The sequence below is a fragment of the Chelonia mydas genome, chromosome 5 (genome assembly GCF_015237465.2).
Source record: "Chelonia mydas isolate rCheMyd1 chromosome 5, rCheMyd1.pri.v2, whole genome shotgun sequence".
Classification (NCBI taxonomy): Eukaryota; Metazoa; Chordata; order Testudines; family Cheloniidae; genus Chelonia; species Chelonia mydas.
The window spans coordinates 58,356,890-58,373,142 of NC_051245.2; the positions used below are offsets into that span (position 1 = coordinate 58,356,890).

At 39.3% G+C, this 16,253-nt stretch overlaps 1 protein-coding gene across 11 annotated transcripts in view; it reads right to left on the minus strand.

Annotated features, from left to right (window-relative positions):
- Positions 1 to 16,253, minus strand: part of FAM172A (family with sequence similarity 172 member A) — a 357,476-nt gene that overhangs the window by 22,532 nt on the left and 318,691 nt on the right. For 8 of the 11 annotated variants that reach the window (XM_043547401.1, XM_037903227.1, XM_037903229.1 and 5 more), the window contains one exon: positions 82 to 3,262. The exons of the other annotated variants lie outside the window; for them this stretch is intronic. In XM_043547401.1, the coding sequence (XP_043403336.1) occupies positions 3,120 to 3,262 (143 nt within the window). In that variant the 3' untranslated portion in view covers positions 82 to 3,119. Of the gene's footprint in view, positions 1 to 81; positions 3,263 to 16,253 lie in introns of those variants that run through there. 11 annotated transcript variants of the gene reach the window in all.

Here is a 16,253-nt window from a genome sequence, read left to right on the forward strand (position 1 = left end):
CATTCAGTGTCGGTTCATGTTTTTATTAACATCTCCAAGCTGCTTTGAAGAGAAAAATGTTTATGAGGAGACAACTGCACATTAGAAGAGAAAAGCTTTTTATTATTATTTTTAAAGTGTAAACAGAAATATACAATTCATAAGAACTCCCTGCAGTTCTTTACATAAGCAAAAACGCAAGTCAATTAGGGCACGAGAAAGACACTTTTAAAAGGGTATTTATTACAGTAGATTTTTTTTTGCACTGAATTGCCATTAAAATAAAAAAATAGATTAATTTTGTGATATTTGGCACCTTGGAAACCCCCCTCATGCATTCCCAGCGGTAAGAGTTTGACGGTTGCAGGATTTGTTTGAGAGCTTTTTTTCCACTCCCCCGCCCCCTTGGTCTTTGCATTTAAGGACAGAACTACACATATGAAATGCAAATCAACGCGTTAAAACCTTATTCACATGATACACTGATCAGAGAGGAAACAAACCAGGGACGAGTACAAACGGCGTAAATGGGTGACAGGCCAGCCCCAGGCAGGTGGCCAGCACCGACAGCATGAAGTTACTTGGGGAGAAATGAGGTGAACCATATTCTTACGTCTATACAGCAAACCCATAATCAACAGGTTAAATTGAGAAACATGATTACACTGGAAGCTGCCCAGTGGCAAACGTGGATTTTCCTTTGCCTCTGTTTGGGGAATCTCCACAGCTTGCAAACCCCCTCGCATCTTGCTTGCGACAGTCTAACTCAGGAAGCACAGCGACGACCTCCACGTGTAAGGGACATTTACAAAAGGGAGAGGAGAGAAGACTGCAGATTATAGCGGGCAATTTTACAGTGATTTCCCCTTGTTAGAAGCGGAGGTTGCTGAAAGAAGTAATGTGCGGACTGCAAAACACCCCGGGTTAGCTAAATCACAGCAATGCCTGGTGTACATACATGGAGTATTACAGCTGGCTAATTGTGGCCCTCCAACACTGAGCACTGCACACACTTTATGAAACCAAAGAAAAGAAGTTAGCAAATCAAATGGAAAGATCCGGAAGAATCTCTCCTTACACTGAAGTGACATGATTCGGTTACTGGTACGTTTACTCCAGACAAAATACATTGAAATCCACATTAAACACTTTAAAACACCGTATTAACAACAATAGCCCCCTACCCTCACCCCTTCCGTACTGAATTCCTCCTTCAACGCCGAAACGGGAAAAATTACATTAAAAAGGGGTCAATATCACAAACCCTGCCGACGATTTGACTGGTTTGAAGTAACACAGCCGTTGGATGAAATACGGTTTTGATTTTTGCTGTCTTTGCCTCTGCTCTAACAACAACAGAGGCGATGCAGACATGACCACTGAAGAAAAGATCACTTTAATTTAGCTTCATCAAACCTATAAGAACTAATTAGTGTACTTGTATGCCAGACACGGTATCAGGCACATATTGTTGCTTATCAGACATTAGCAGTTAAAAGTTGCTGACATCAGCTACTATTACTAAAAACACTTCCCTCCGAGGTCTGCAATTTCAATGATTTTCTGAACCTTTAAATTCTGTGAAACTGTCTGTGTATTTCACCAGGTGTGTAAGGCAGGGACATTATTTCGGCAAACACTTTGAAAGAAATTAGGCCTGTGTTGAATCAAAAACTGAATAAATACAGGATGGTGAGGCATTACAGTTATTAAAAATTCCGAATATGAAAATGTAAGCTTCTTTGAATTAAAAAATCAGCAAAATCAGTCATTCATGACTTTTTATTTATTTATGCTATCATAATTCACAGTGTGGTCCAGACGGTTGCTGAATTGGTAAAGTATAAAGCAATTGGCATTTTAAGGTAGAGCTTTCAAAAGCAAGTGGAGCTCTATAAATAATGCCAAAGAAGGAAAAAATCTTTATACAAAGAGACTTTCCCACAAATTTGGACCCAAGTTTTTGGACCCCTTATCTGCAGAACATGGAAAGTGTGAAGAGTTGATCCCATTTGGTCCCAGAGAAGAAAAGACTACTGATTGTAAATATTCATTTTTTTTTACTATTCAAAATTATGTCCCTCTTTAAAAAGAGTAATTTATATTTTGCTTTGTCTCAAAATAGACATTCTATTAGAATAAAAAATAAAGGTATCAACCAAGTTCTAAAAGTAAATTTTAAATACAGGTATTTAATCTATGTTACAATTTTCACTAAAACACGTATTACAGCTCGTGCTTTAAAATTATTCAGAGATACAAACTCTCTGTAAAAATGGGAATCCTAAAATCACGAAGCAAAAGATTTCAGCATAAATAGCATCGGTTCATTTTGGTTTAAATTTAGTCCTTTCCTTCTGAAATGTACAGATTTATTAGAAACCTTATTTTAAATTCAGAAACGGTCCTCCATAGAAATACCTATTCATTAATTTATTATTTCTTAGGAGCTATTTTTATGCACAGCCTCTCCTCTGGTCTCAAAAGCTACAGGGAACAATTCATATTTATAAATCCAAATAGGACGCCATCGTCTTGTGCTGTTTTTAAAATTTTAAATTGAGTCATTATGGCTTAACTAACCCCCCTAAAAAGCACAAACAAAAATACTCCATTGTTAGAAAGATGTCTGAGCATTTTAAAGGCTGAAGAAGAGTAGGGAGGAGGAAGAGGGGAGAGAAATCTACCTGGATACATTATTTAAAAGCAATTCTGTTAAAAATGCATACAACCCAAAGTTTGCTCCTGTCCTAGAAAGCAAGCAAGAAAGAAAAGTGAACCCTGGAAGGAAGCAGCAAAAATCCTGTAGGCGATAGGACCACGAAGAAGCTGTTAAACTCTGGCATCAGCTCGGTGCAGGGCTATGTCAGGGCAATTAGAGCTGCACCATGCTGCACTGTGCAGTACTGCTGTCAGCCTTAATCTGCGCACTGATGGGCAGCACGAAATCCAAGCTACAGCCCACAGGAAGCACAACCAGTGAACCCATATTGCTTTGACAGTTGCACTCATCTAGAAATAATGCAAAACGCTATTTAGATGTATACATCACGACCCTGTGCTCTAGAAAGAAAACAATCTAATGAGGGGCTGGGAGACTGCTTGCAGAAAACAAGCAGCAAGGAGATGTTTTTCTCCTCTTAAAGCTCTTCATATTTGATTCTGTTGGAGCGCCGTGTTGGGGCTAGTTTGACTGAACTGTTCTTTGCCTCGGATGCTTCACTGAAGAATTTGAAAACCGACGGAAAACTCTTCCAGGAAGTTAGCTCATGACGCTCGGTCCCTGCAAAATACAAAAAATAAAATAATAATCATCACCGTTTGGGGTCGTTTTGTTGCTGCAAGTTCAACCATTCCATTGTTCAGCATAAGACAGGACACAAAACAAACGGCGAGTGCTGCTTGCTGGTCCCTCTCAAAAGCTCCCTGGTTCAGTCTTACGAGAGGGACCTGAACACATTACCTGTCTGATCACATCACTCACAGGTGTATTCTCCTGTCGAGTAGTGGGCAGGGTTTTAGTTACACGCCTTGACTACACGCTAGGAAAAGAGCAGAGCGATGCACTAAAAACAAGACCGAAAAGGGCGTGTGCTTATCACCCCCCCGCCCAAACTCTGGCAAGCGAAGCCTTGTGAAGGACCGTCCCAGACTGGAGTCCCTAAAGCACATTTAAAGTCCTTTGGTTCCACAGCGCGCTACGGACTAGTCACGCGTTTTGCCGAGCACCCTCAACAAGCGAGTAAGTTCACAAGGCAAGACACACATTATGACCTCCTGGTTTGCCCCAGAGCCCCCACACCTGAGATCACGCTTGCTGTGACTCCTGCTTATAGGGGAGCCTCTGGTTACAATACAGTCTCAGGCACTCCAGACAAAAGGGGGAGAACTATGGAGCCCATCGGGAGCTACCAGCGATCGCTTCATGTCATTCCAGCTCCGGAAGAGCCCTGGGTAAAAAGCAGAAGCCCACCGCTAAATTGGCACTTGCATTTCCAAGGTCAATTTCATGACAGGAGCCGAGTGTCTGGCCCAACTTGAAGACAACGGAATTGAGTTTTTAGGACACGAGTAACCGCTTCGGTAACTGAATCCCGGTTCCCCTTTGGCATTGATTTAAAGAGAGGCAGTCAGACTAGATGGCTTTCAACAACAAATAACGATCACGGTAACCAGCCCTGTTACCAGGAAGCCCCGGCAGAAAAGGAAACCTTCCCCCAGCGCAAAAATGCATTTGTGTAAGCTGTATTATGCGCATGTGGTTTTACTGTCTTACCCGTGGGCCCTAAACTGCACGGCACATTTGTTTTTATAAATACAAACAAACGATAATATTAACAACCCCCCACCCTCTCATACAGACAAGGAGCCAAGTGCTCTGAAGGAGTTGGGATCTCTTCCTAGATAACCCAATTATGCAGAGATGCTGCCTGGAAGTCTCGGGATCCTGGGCCTCCGTTTGATACTTTAACATTGTTAATGATAATTCTTTAGTCTGTAATAGTAGGTCATTGCTATGGTTACTCTACAATGGTGCAACACTTCGCTTTCCCCTTCAGCTATTCGCTGAGACTTGGTAACCACATTTGTTGCCTAGCAACAGTTTTGTGACAGTATCACAATCTGGGAGTTACAACAATAAAGGACATGATGGCCCTGGCCTGTCCAGGGGAGAGATCTATAGTGTGGGGTGGGTGGGTGACTTCGTGATGGGAGTGATGGGCCCCTAAAAGAGCTGCTACTGACAACTTACCCTGAGTCCCTGCAGCAACACACAGAGACAAGGGAAGGCACTGCTAACAAAGACACCCCACACAGCTATCCCCCTACAGACATTGTTTACACAAGGACAATCCACCACCAGGCATATATGCCTTTCACAGACATCACCACTCCCCATACAGATACCCCGCTTCAGAGACACCCTTTCCAGACACATCTCCCTCACCATAACACATTTACCCCCCAACGCAGATGCACTTTTCAAAAACAATTCGCTACATATGTCCACCCGCAGAAACCCTTTACTGAGACAATCCACATGACACATCGATATCTCCCCACCCCACAAATACCTTTCACAAAAAGGCAATCAGCTAATACACATACCACTCCTCCACTAACAGCTCTTAGAAAAGACAATCCACATCACATACATATACCTCCCTCCAAACACAGACAATCCATCACATCTCACAGAAATTTCTCCACAATCACCTTTTAAATAAAAAAACCCAGCACCAAATGCAGGTATTCCCTCACAGACACCCTTTACCTGGAGACAATCCATCACATCTACAGACATCATGCTCATCACAGACAAATCTATCGCACCTATACCAGTAGTTGTCAACAGGTGGAACGTGGGCCAAATCTGGACAACCAGGACTGTGAAATCTTTTTATTTACTTATTATTAGCATTGTTGTTATTGCAGTGTGAAAAAATGTTCCTCTGGAGTCTGGAACTTGACTATACCTTGACCAAGAAATTTGGACCTTGACAAAAATAATTGACTACCCCTGAACCTACACAGACAACCACCACAAAATTACACTTTACACAAACTTCCCAACTCTATACAGGAACACCTCATTATCACAAATAGACACCTCACCACCGCATAAAGATGTAGCTCCTCCTTCACAAAAAGACAACCCGCAATCCTCCACGTATCTGTCTAAAAGGCACCCTTATAGGGAGACAATCCACTGTCACCACACACCCCTTACACAAAGAGTCAACCCCTATAGAGACCAGTTTACATAAAGACATGTTGCTACTACATACAAATATAGACACTCCTTACACAAGAACAGTATCTCTCCACAAGCCACCACTTAGAGACACCTCGCCACCAGGTATTCCTTAACCACTCTTGCGTAGGCAATCTTCCCCATACAGCCACTTGTACCACCTAAGATTCCTTGTCCTTGCACACATTTAGTGCCATATTGAGCCTCTATGGGCAGACAGCCTCCACATCTTCACCCTTGATTCCTATGCACACAGCTCCACTATCACACCCCAAAAGGCATACACACAGTACTCTGCCACTCCAGACTTCTATCTCTCTACACACACCAATATTCATTTCTGTTGGCCTAGATTTAGATTAAATTGGATGCAGAGAATATAACACTGTTTTATTCTTTATCATTTATATTTCTTCTTTGTGAAAGGCCATCTTCAGAAACACAGAATGACAAAAACAATGTCCAAAAAACTTTATTTTAATATCCTTCCCCTCCCTTCCTCCATTTCTCCTTTTCCCATGCACCCGTCTCATTTCCTCAGAGATCACACACCAATGTTATTGAGACACTGATCAATTTAAGCTTTCCTACAGCAACTCTCTTACCCCACCCTCTCCAAAAACAATTCAGGCTTTGAATCTAGAGGGCCTGATGACTCAATGGTCTAAGGCAATTTTAGCTCCCTCTCTTTATTTTTCCTTTCCTAGCAACAATCTTACTGACAGATGAACAATTTCCCTGGTGATAAAATCACTACCATGGCTGTTTAGTTTCTAGGATTATGATGACTCTTGGCTTGAGTAATACAGAAAAGACAAAAACAAAAACTCAGCCTTGTTACCTTGTCAGCTCTCTACACTGCCCTTCAGGGCTCTTTAAAGGTCAACATTTGCCCTCAAATATGCACCTTCAGCTCCCATTGAAGGGAGAGCAAAATGTATCATATAAAATTAAACACTATAAAGGTAGTACCTTTATTATTTATGCAAAAAATCTAGAAAATTTCAAGGCATAATGGACATATGCAACATGAGCTAGAAGTTATACTAAATGCCCTAGTAGGCATAATAGATTTGGTGGTATTGTTCTCCAAACAGAATAGTAACACTGAAGAGTATGATCTGTACAAGGAAGACAGAAAGGGAAGAATAGAAGAGTTAGCGTTATATGTCATAAATATTTGCAAAACCAACAGTAGAGCTGGTTGGGAATTTTCCATCAGAATGAGTTTCTGACAGAAAATGTGGGTTTCACAAAATCGACATTTTCCAAAGGATCATTTTGATTTTGCTGAAAATATTTATTTCCCCCATATTTAATTTTGGGTTGGTTTGACCCAAATCAGAATATTTCATTTTTTGAATGGACCTCCATTGTTTTGTTTCAAATCAGTTCAACAAAACATTAAACTGTATATCCTTTGTGGCATATTGCCCTATGAGAGTTGGAGTTCGGCCCCTCCATTCTCTCCTCTGGGTCCGGCTTCCTAGAAGACTGATAGCTCTCCTAATGCAATGTGGACTTTCCTCTGATCATGCTGTGCTGGGTAACATGGTAGTCACATGATTTGGTGCATTGTGGGAAATGTAGTTGGGGCAGGGAGCCTGGCCCATAAACGAGAATGGAGTCAAAAGGCTCCTGTGCCATAACTCCTATTAGGCAATGCACCATTGTGGGAAAATGCAGTTTAATATCTGACTCAAAACAAATAATTTCAGATCCATTCAGAAACATTTCAATTTTGGAAAAGTAAAAATATTTAACTGCGATCAAAAATGTAAAAACAAAACATTTAGACATTTCCAAATTAAAATTGTTCAGAATTTCCATTCTGTGAAAAAATTTGAAATTTCATTTTATCATCTTTATTTGAGACAAAATCATGTTGAAATGTCAGAATTTCTCACAGGATGGAATTTCCAAATTCACTCAGCTCTAACCAATACAAATGAAAAGAGTATCAATAAAGTACTTTGGGTAAAGTTACAAGTAATATAAAATAAAGGTGAAATTGGACATCTTCTGTAGAGCTTCAGGAATAAAGAATGAACTTGACAAGTTAAGGGACCAACTATACAGGAGCCCAAACTCACAGGATCCTGCACTCAGTTAAAAAAAACAAAACGTACTGAGACATCTGTTGGGTAACAAAATAGAACTAAACATTGATCACCAAAGAAATATCTATGTTACTGCATGATCAAGAACACAGAGAATACTATACCGAACTACTTTATAACACATTTTTTGCAATTATATAGCATCTTTTATGTGCAGATTTTAAAGTACTTTACAAAGATGATTATTATCCTTATGTTCGGATGGTTAACTGAGGCAGAGATACAACAACTGACTTATCCAAGGTCTTAGGAACACAGGAATTGCCATGCTGGATCAGACCCATGGGCCATCTAGTCCAGTATTCTGTCACCAGATGCCTCCAAGGAAGGTGCAAGAACCCCCTAGCAAGCAGATGTGGAATAATGTGCCCCCCTGAACATCTCATCCTAATTCCTCATAGTTAGAGATTGGTTTAAACCCAGAGACATGAGGTTTTTATCCCTTCTGCAAGTCAGTGCAGAATCAGAAATAAAATCTATATAAAATCAATCATATTCTTAGCTACTAGATCGATCTAGATTAGCTACGTGAGAAGCCATTGTGAATCTACTTCTTACCAATAGAAAGAACTGTTTGGGAATGTGACATAATAGGAAATATTCATACCAAGTGATTAAAAGCTATTTGAATAAACTATACTAAGCAATGGGTTGATAGAATACAGTGGTATAAAGGCTTCAAGGAATAAATTGCTTGGGCACCTGTAAAATCTAAGGAGCAGGCTGTAATGGGAAGACACATGAAAATCCATGAGTGTAGAACACAGCTTAACATCCTATAATATGCCAACAAAAGCAGCCCATGTGACTTTCTGAGGGACTGCTCAAAGAACTGAGGGTAAAAAAGAATCTATCTTGGGTATCAGGCAAGTATCCTAATAAAAATATGGACTGTCAGCTAAGGATTCGAGTGAAAAGATAAGGGCAGTAAAGACGAGAATGATTTAATGTTAGCCAAAGGGATAAAGGGGAACAGGAAGAGCTATATTTATATATTTAACAAGTACCGTATATCAGAAGGAAAAGGAATACTAAGGAGAAAGTAGATCTGTTATTAAATGAGATTAAATAAACAATTATTCTAATATGGTTAAGATGGTGAATTGCTTTTAAAATCAGTATATCAGGAACAATAAAGAAAAGAGGTATTGACAATTAGAAGTAATAAAGACCTTGTCAATACAGCTGTTGGTAAAAAAACCAGAAAGGGAATACTTGGAAAAACTGAATATACAAATCATCAGGTCTGGATGACATGGATCTCAGCGTCTTAAGGGAATCAGCTAATGAACTTGCTGAACTGCTGGCAATTATTTCTGAAAACTCACGCAGAAGCAGGTAGGTACCAGAGGAGTGGAAAAAAAGAAAAGGAAATGTGGTGCTAATTTTCTTTAAAAAACAAATAAAGATAAATTACCATCTGATAAATTTAACTTCAAATCTTAACAAAATAATAGAACATTATTAAAATAAAAAATCTGCTAGCACCTTTTGGTAACAGGGACATTAGGATTAAGTATAGATAGATTATATACAAGTATAGATTTATAGCAATAAAGATCCCCAAATCAATCACTTTTCTTGATTGAATCATAAAAATTAGTAGATGATGGGACTATCTGTTATGGTGCCTTTCTCTATAGGTCTCGCTGCGTGACATTTCTACCTGGCCTGCAACCTGGTGAAGACACACACGATGGATTATAGCTTTCAGCACTCTAGTGGTCCGGTGGTTACCATTATCTCTATTTTTAGATTGTTGTATAGCTATCACTAGCTAACTAGAGATTGATAGTGATAGCAATACAGACATAGATATAGGCATTATATCTAGACTGCAGTAAATATAGATTTATACACTGCACTTGATTCTAGACTGTATTACTTTGGAGTTATACAGGCTTAAATCTGGAGTAGCATAACGGTGAATCAGGCCCACTTTATCTAGACTGAAGTAAAGCATTTGGTTCATTGTCTTATGAAAATGTACTTGTTCAACTAATTCAAACTGTCTTGGAAATGAGCAATGTCATTTAGCTTGAAAACTGGATAAAGCACTATGAACAATGAGTAATGATAAATATCTAAGCAGTGGGTTGGGGGAGGTGTCTAGAGAAGTGTGAAAAGATTGGTAATAGGTTCGTTTCTTTTAAACATGATTATTAATGATCTGGAAGAATGAACAAACTGGATATTAATTAATTAAATCAATTATGCAGATGATACATTAAATTGGAGGTAAAGGAAACACTAGTAAGGACAGAGAAATAAGGAGGAGGAAGCTAGGTAGCATACAAATAAAGACAGGAAATAAAAAAATGCTACCATGTTTCCAAAAATGTACGTACAAAAATGAGTGAGCAATTGATCAATCAGTCATCTCAGGGTTTGTTTGTACATACACTTATGACTGTAGTTTAATTTCCCTTTTCTTCCCTCGCCGCCCTCCCCAAGGAAAAAAATCCGAAAACAACAGAGCTCTTTGGCTAGAAGAGTTTACAATCTCCTTCAACTGAAATTACCAAGCTTGCAGAATGTACAAGCTCTGCTGGCTTCACTAACAGATTCCCCATAATTTGCTCTTGCAGTGATTACCAGCTGTGCAGGACAAAGGTGTCCTCCTTCAGCGTTTGCCAACTGTGCAGGACAAAAATCTCCTTCTGTGGCACTTACAAATTATGCAGAACAGTGGTTCCATCCTGTGGAGTTTACAAGATATGCAGGACAAAGGCTTTCCATGCTGCACCAGAGCAAAGGGTTTTCAATATAAATCTCTTTGCACTGAAATATTTCTGCAGAGAAAACTTTCTAGGTTGAGAAGTTTCTCCACAGATATTAACTACACTGCTACTCCAACGTCTGATTCTGTGAGCTGCTGCTGGCCCTCAAATCCCATTGACTTCAAAGTGAATTAAGGATACTCCACACCTCATGATTTGGTCCTTAGCGGAGCAGCTAATATCACAGTTCCATATGAGCTTGATCTTACTCAATGAGAATTTTGCCATTAACTTTAATTGGAATGAGATCTATCCCAGTGTCAGCATTCTGCATTGAAATCTTACTATGATGAAAACTATTGAAGCAGATATTAGTTAGGTTTCTAACTTAGCACTCCAGGGAGTTTAGTGGCTCCAATATTTATTAAGTTACTACCACACTTTACATGCAGGGGTCAGGAAATAAAATTCTCCCCTCCCCACTGCACAATTGGCCAGATGTATTTTTTTTCCTCCCACCTTCCACTGAATCACCAGAGATTGGCAACAGCTGGAGATGGGACACCAGATTTGAGGTGGGAAAGGAATTTTTCTTCAGGTCAGATTGTCAGGGACCTTAGGATTTTTCTCCTTCCTCTGTAACATTGGGTATGGATCACCTGCTGCGATCATCTGGGTATAAACTCACATAATAATTGCAGAAGACTTGGGCATTACTGGCACCTCATCCCTCCTGTTTTCTTCCTGTGTGTTGCTCACAACGGTTTAGTCTCCTGAGAACTGAAATGTTTTGGTCTAACTAAAGTCACCAGACTCAGTATTTGGGTATTTAAATTTAATGAACTGTGATATACAGGAGGTCAGACTAGATGATCAAAAGACCCAGGATGGCCTTAAGCTCTGTTAAACTCAGGGCTTAGTTCTCAGTGAAGATAGACAGTTGGAATGTTTCCAGTTGTAAAGAGCAGCCATTTTGATGCCATGTACAAGAAGAAAAACTGCTCTAAATTTACTAAAATGGGAAATATTTCTTTATTCACTTTCCATAACTCCAGGAAGTGAATGGATTTTAATAATTCTTTCCTAAAAAAACCCAAAAAACCAAACTACTTCTGGCCTAAGGGCAAGCGTGGAAAATGTAATCCAGAAAGAAGATTTTTTTCAGAAATTTATAAGCAGATGGAAATGGGTATATAATGAAAGTCCAGATGTGCTGTTCACATTTGCATGTGAGTGAATTTCCCTGTCTCTGATGGAATTCATCCACTTATGCAGATGTGATTAAACTGTCTCTCTATCATAAAGTTATTTTTTTAAATCAATTAAATTTTTTACCTTGGAAAATACCAGGTTGTATCAAAACAAGGGTACATTTTGTTTATTTAAATTCCTCAGGTAAGGACCTCATCAACATCCATCTAAAATTGGAAAGTGTTTCCTGGAGATTATTCAGTCTTTTGCGAATATTTTGTTCTGCCAGTTTAGCCCCAGTTCCAAAACCTCTGAAAGAGCAAACACTCCTGCAGCATCACCAGCAAGATTGAAGAAGAAAGAGAGAAAAAAAGTCTCTCAATACAAATCCGTAAATATTTTTTACAGGGAGAATGAGAACTTTGAAAAAGTGGGCAACGGGTCCACTGGCTCAAGAGGTTTGAAAACCACTGACCATGTGTATCCATGCACACTGGATACAATTCTAGACACCTCAATACCATAAAGAAGTCAACAGTTTGAAAGGATTTAAGAAAAAAGTAACAAAAATGTCTAAACATAAAAGCATTGACTTCTGGGGGAATATATAAAGAACTAAGTCATGGGTATAATAATCACTTAAAAGGAAGGAAGGAAATAGTTTATAGAGGATCCAAGATGGCATAACAGGATAACACGAAATACATTAAAATTTAGGCTGAATATCAGGGCAAATATATGAGCCCCTTTAGACGGTGGACTAATCTTCCAAAGGAAGTTATAGAATCATGTGCAGCAATAGTAGGGAAGGGTAAGATGTCCTAAAACATGTTATCTCTAGTTTCTAGGTTATTACCTCCATAGAGCCAGACATAATATTTTGTATGTTTGTTTGGACAGACCCTCCCCTGCAACACCTCACCCTCCAATATTGCCCAAAATAAGCTTGCATCAGCTAATGCAGGTTTGTGAAGCAGGATGGAAACAGGAGGATAGTACTACTGCAGTTATCATTTTATACTATTAGTTATTAAAGCACTGATGGCAGTCAGCTGTATCCCAGAAGAGTGGGAATCCACCTGTTTGCCTCTCTTAATCCTACCTGGCTTACACAGTAAGGACCATATACTGCTCTCAGTCTAAGAAGGAATTGTCATTAACATTAATAGGGTAGTCTGGGGCTATATATGGCCCTGGTGATATAAATAGAACAGAAAAACTACATTAATAAATTGAACAAAAGAGAAAGAGTAAAGGTTAAAAACCTGGGCTGAAAATGGCAATTTAAGATATTCAATGATTAGAAGAAAGAAGAGAGTAGTTACAATGAAATAAATGAATAGAGTACTAGTCTAGATTTTTAGCTTTGGGTTGGTTGGTTCTAGTCAAAACCTTTCTTTCTTTGAATCCAATAGTTTAAAAAACTCTGTCATATAAGCACATACGTGCTGACATACAACAACAGATCTAGTCTATTACACAAATACAATAAAACTCACTGACAGTGAATACAGATATAAAACACAAGATCAGCCTCCCCATTTCCAGTTCCTTCGTGCTGTTCCAGCCTTTTTGGTAATTGGTCAGCTGGGGGACTCCTTGAACGGTGCACAGTTTGCATAGATGGCTCTGAGACAGGCCCCCCAGTGCACATCCTTGCATGTAGGGGATATGCTGGTAGATATGGGCAGTGGCAGCTGAGCGGGCTATTACCAGCTGGCACAAGTTATAATAGCTCGGGGTCTGCTCTAATTTGCACCAGGGTCCAGACTAGGCTTTGGCAACCACAGGACAGAAAGCACAAATGTGGCATAGAGCCACCTTTGGCTAAAGTATAGTTGAGTGTAGTGCAGCCAAAGCAAAGGACTTGGGCCAGAGAATCTCCTTATAGCGAAGAATGAAACTCCTGAATTTTGTCAGAGTAGAATTCTGTACAAGGCTCTCCAAGCTGCCATCCACCTGCAGAAGCCTAACACAGTGGGCTACCGGCAGGCAAAAAAGCCATGCAATGGGATTTCTGCATCTGCCATATGTTGACTGAGACAGGCTTCCAATGAGTTCAGTATAAGGAGGCGTAAGAAACCTTTGGATCTAGCTAAAAGAGAGGCCACTGGACGTGAACCTACACTGTAGCACTGTAACTGCCTGTGGGTGGATTATGTGCCCCTCCAGCCCCCATAATTTCCCACATAAAGCCTGTTCACCAAGCCATTATTCAGAGGGTGTGTGAATTTTATTGTACAAACAGCACTGTGGGTTACAGTGAACATCTACATAACATCAAAGCTTTACTGTGGAAAAAAAAAAGGACTCCAATGTAAGAGGGTTCCATGATACACAATTATGAACTTTTAAATCTCATGACAGCATGCACGGACAATCAGAAATCTGTGGCTATTGACTTTTTAAAAGCTATCATTTAAAGAGACAAGGTGGGTGAGGTAATATCTTTCATTGGACCAACTTCTGCTGGTGAAAGAGACAAGCTTTTGAGCTCCACAGAGCTCTTAAAAGTTAAGTGAAATAGTGTGTAGACAATATGTGAAATGATTTTATTTACATGATAGCTCATGGTAGCATTTTATAATATATGCTAAAGTGTTAATAAATGTTTTTAAAAAGGATGTTATTTATCCCATCATAAAATTAGTATTTGGTCACCCAGGAAAAATCCTTATCAAATTGCATAAAACGGCACACATGCGGGACTCAGTGTTAAAAAAGTGCCAATCCCTTAATTGGTAAGAGAAAGGAAACACTTGAATATTTTTTAAAAATTAAAGACAGTTTGAGTTATTCAAATTCTAATTTTAAAAAAAGAATGGGTGTCCTTTAAATACATTGTGTTAGTTCAAGCTATTTTGTTGAACCTTTGTGAGCAACAAATATTTAAACTCCAGAGTAAGTTCCACACGGTATAACTCCCTGAAAATACCAATTCTTATGAGAAACGTTCTTGATTAGAGTCATAATAATACTTAGCTCTTATCTAGTGCTTTTCATCAGCAGATATCAAAGTGAGGGAGGCCAGCATCATTATCCTAATTTCAGAGATGGGGAAACAGAGGCACAGAGAGGGGCCATGACTTGCCAAAGAAGACAGTGACAAAACTAGATCCCGGAGTCACAGGCCAGTGCTCTATGCCCAAGCTTTTAGTGCCTCCCTGTCAAGTAGCTGAGGTTGGAATTCAGGTTTTGGTGGAAATGGCGTCTGCTATGGAGCTGAGGAGACTGCATACATTTGGGTATTATGATGTTTGAGTGGTAAGGCACATGTGAATGTTGGCTTAACCGGTGATTTGTTTTTTGCACAGTGTCTTGCACATTCAGGCTGTGATCTCTTGATGCTACCAGAGTACAAATCCTAAATAAATAATTGTAAGTTCCGTTTTTTGGGATGGTTTAAACACATCTCAGCTCATCTTTTAATATTATAATTCCTAATGTAACAAAAAATAAGTCTAAAATGTCTCAGAAAACTGAAAAAACCCACAAATGTCTATTTGTGTTACACACTTACTTAGGTCTGATATAACATTTAGCCACTCATGATGAGATGTCCAATAATTCATTCATAGCTATTCCATTTCAGATATCTTAGTCTCCGCATTTGTGAAGATAAATGCAATACACACAGAATTTATTCAAAAGACCTATATGTACTATCTATATGGTTCTGCATCTCTGTGTTAGTACAGAAGACAGAGAGAAGATAATGTTGTTTTTCCACCAATGAATTTATACTGATGTAGTGCATGTTGACCCTCTGGTTATTAGAGTGACCTTTGGTGTTCTGTGCTAATGAACAATACTGAAAAAGGCAGGTGATTGAGACCAGTCTTCAAGATTTTATGGACAGTGATCATTGCTGTGGGTCAAGTACACCAGTACTGCAATCATAAAGTTAATAACCACTACAACAGCTTTACATGTGGATGTCTCAGAAGAATGCTGTTTCTGTAATGCACAGCCTTTAGAGATGTTATTTATAATTTATACCCAATGTGAAGTGCAAAGATTTTTTTCCCCCTGTAAGTCACAGTAATCAATACAGGTCTGTTCCTATTATAGTCCAATGAGGTGAACTGTGATGCAAGAATCAACTAACTTGGGGAAACACCATACTCATAATCATAGCTTCACAAATGAATCAGTGCCCAACATCAATTTCCAAAGTCTATACCGTAACAATAAATCAGAAAAAAAAGTCTGTAAAAATCCTATCCCAGCTGTTGAATGTCACAAACTAAATTAAACACATTTGTTTTAGAACTACTCAAACTTAATTTTACCATCATGTGCTTCACATCCTAATTCAGAAACCTGGTGTGGTGGGGGGGTTGCCTTCCTCTGCAGCATGGGGGATGGGGTCACTTGCAGGTTTAAACTAGCATAAAGGGTGGATTCTCTGTAACTTGAAGTCTTTAAATCGTGATTTGAGGACTTCAGTAACTCAGCCAAAGATTACGGGTCTATTGCAGGAGTCTG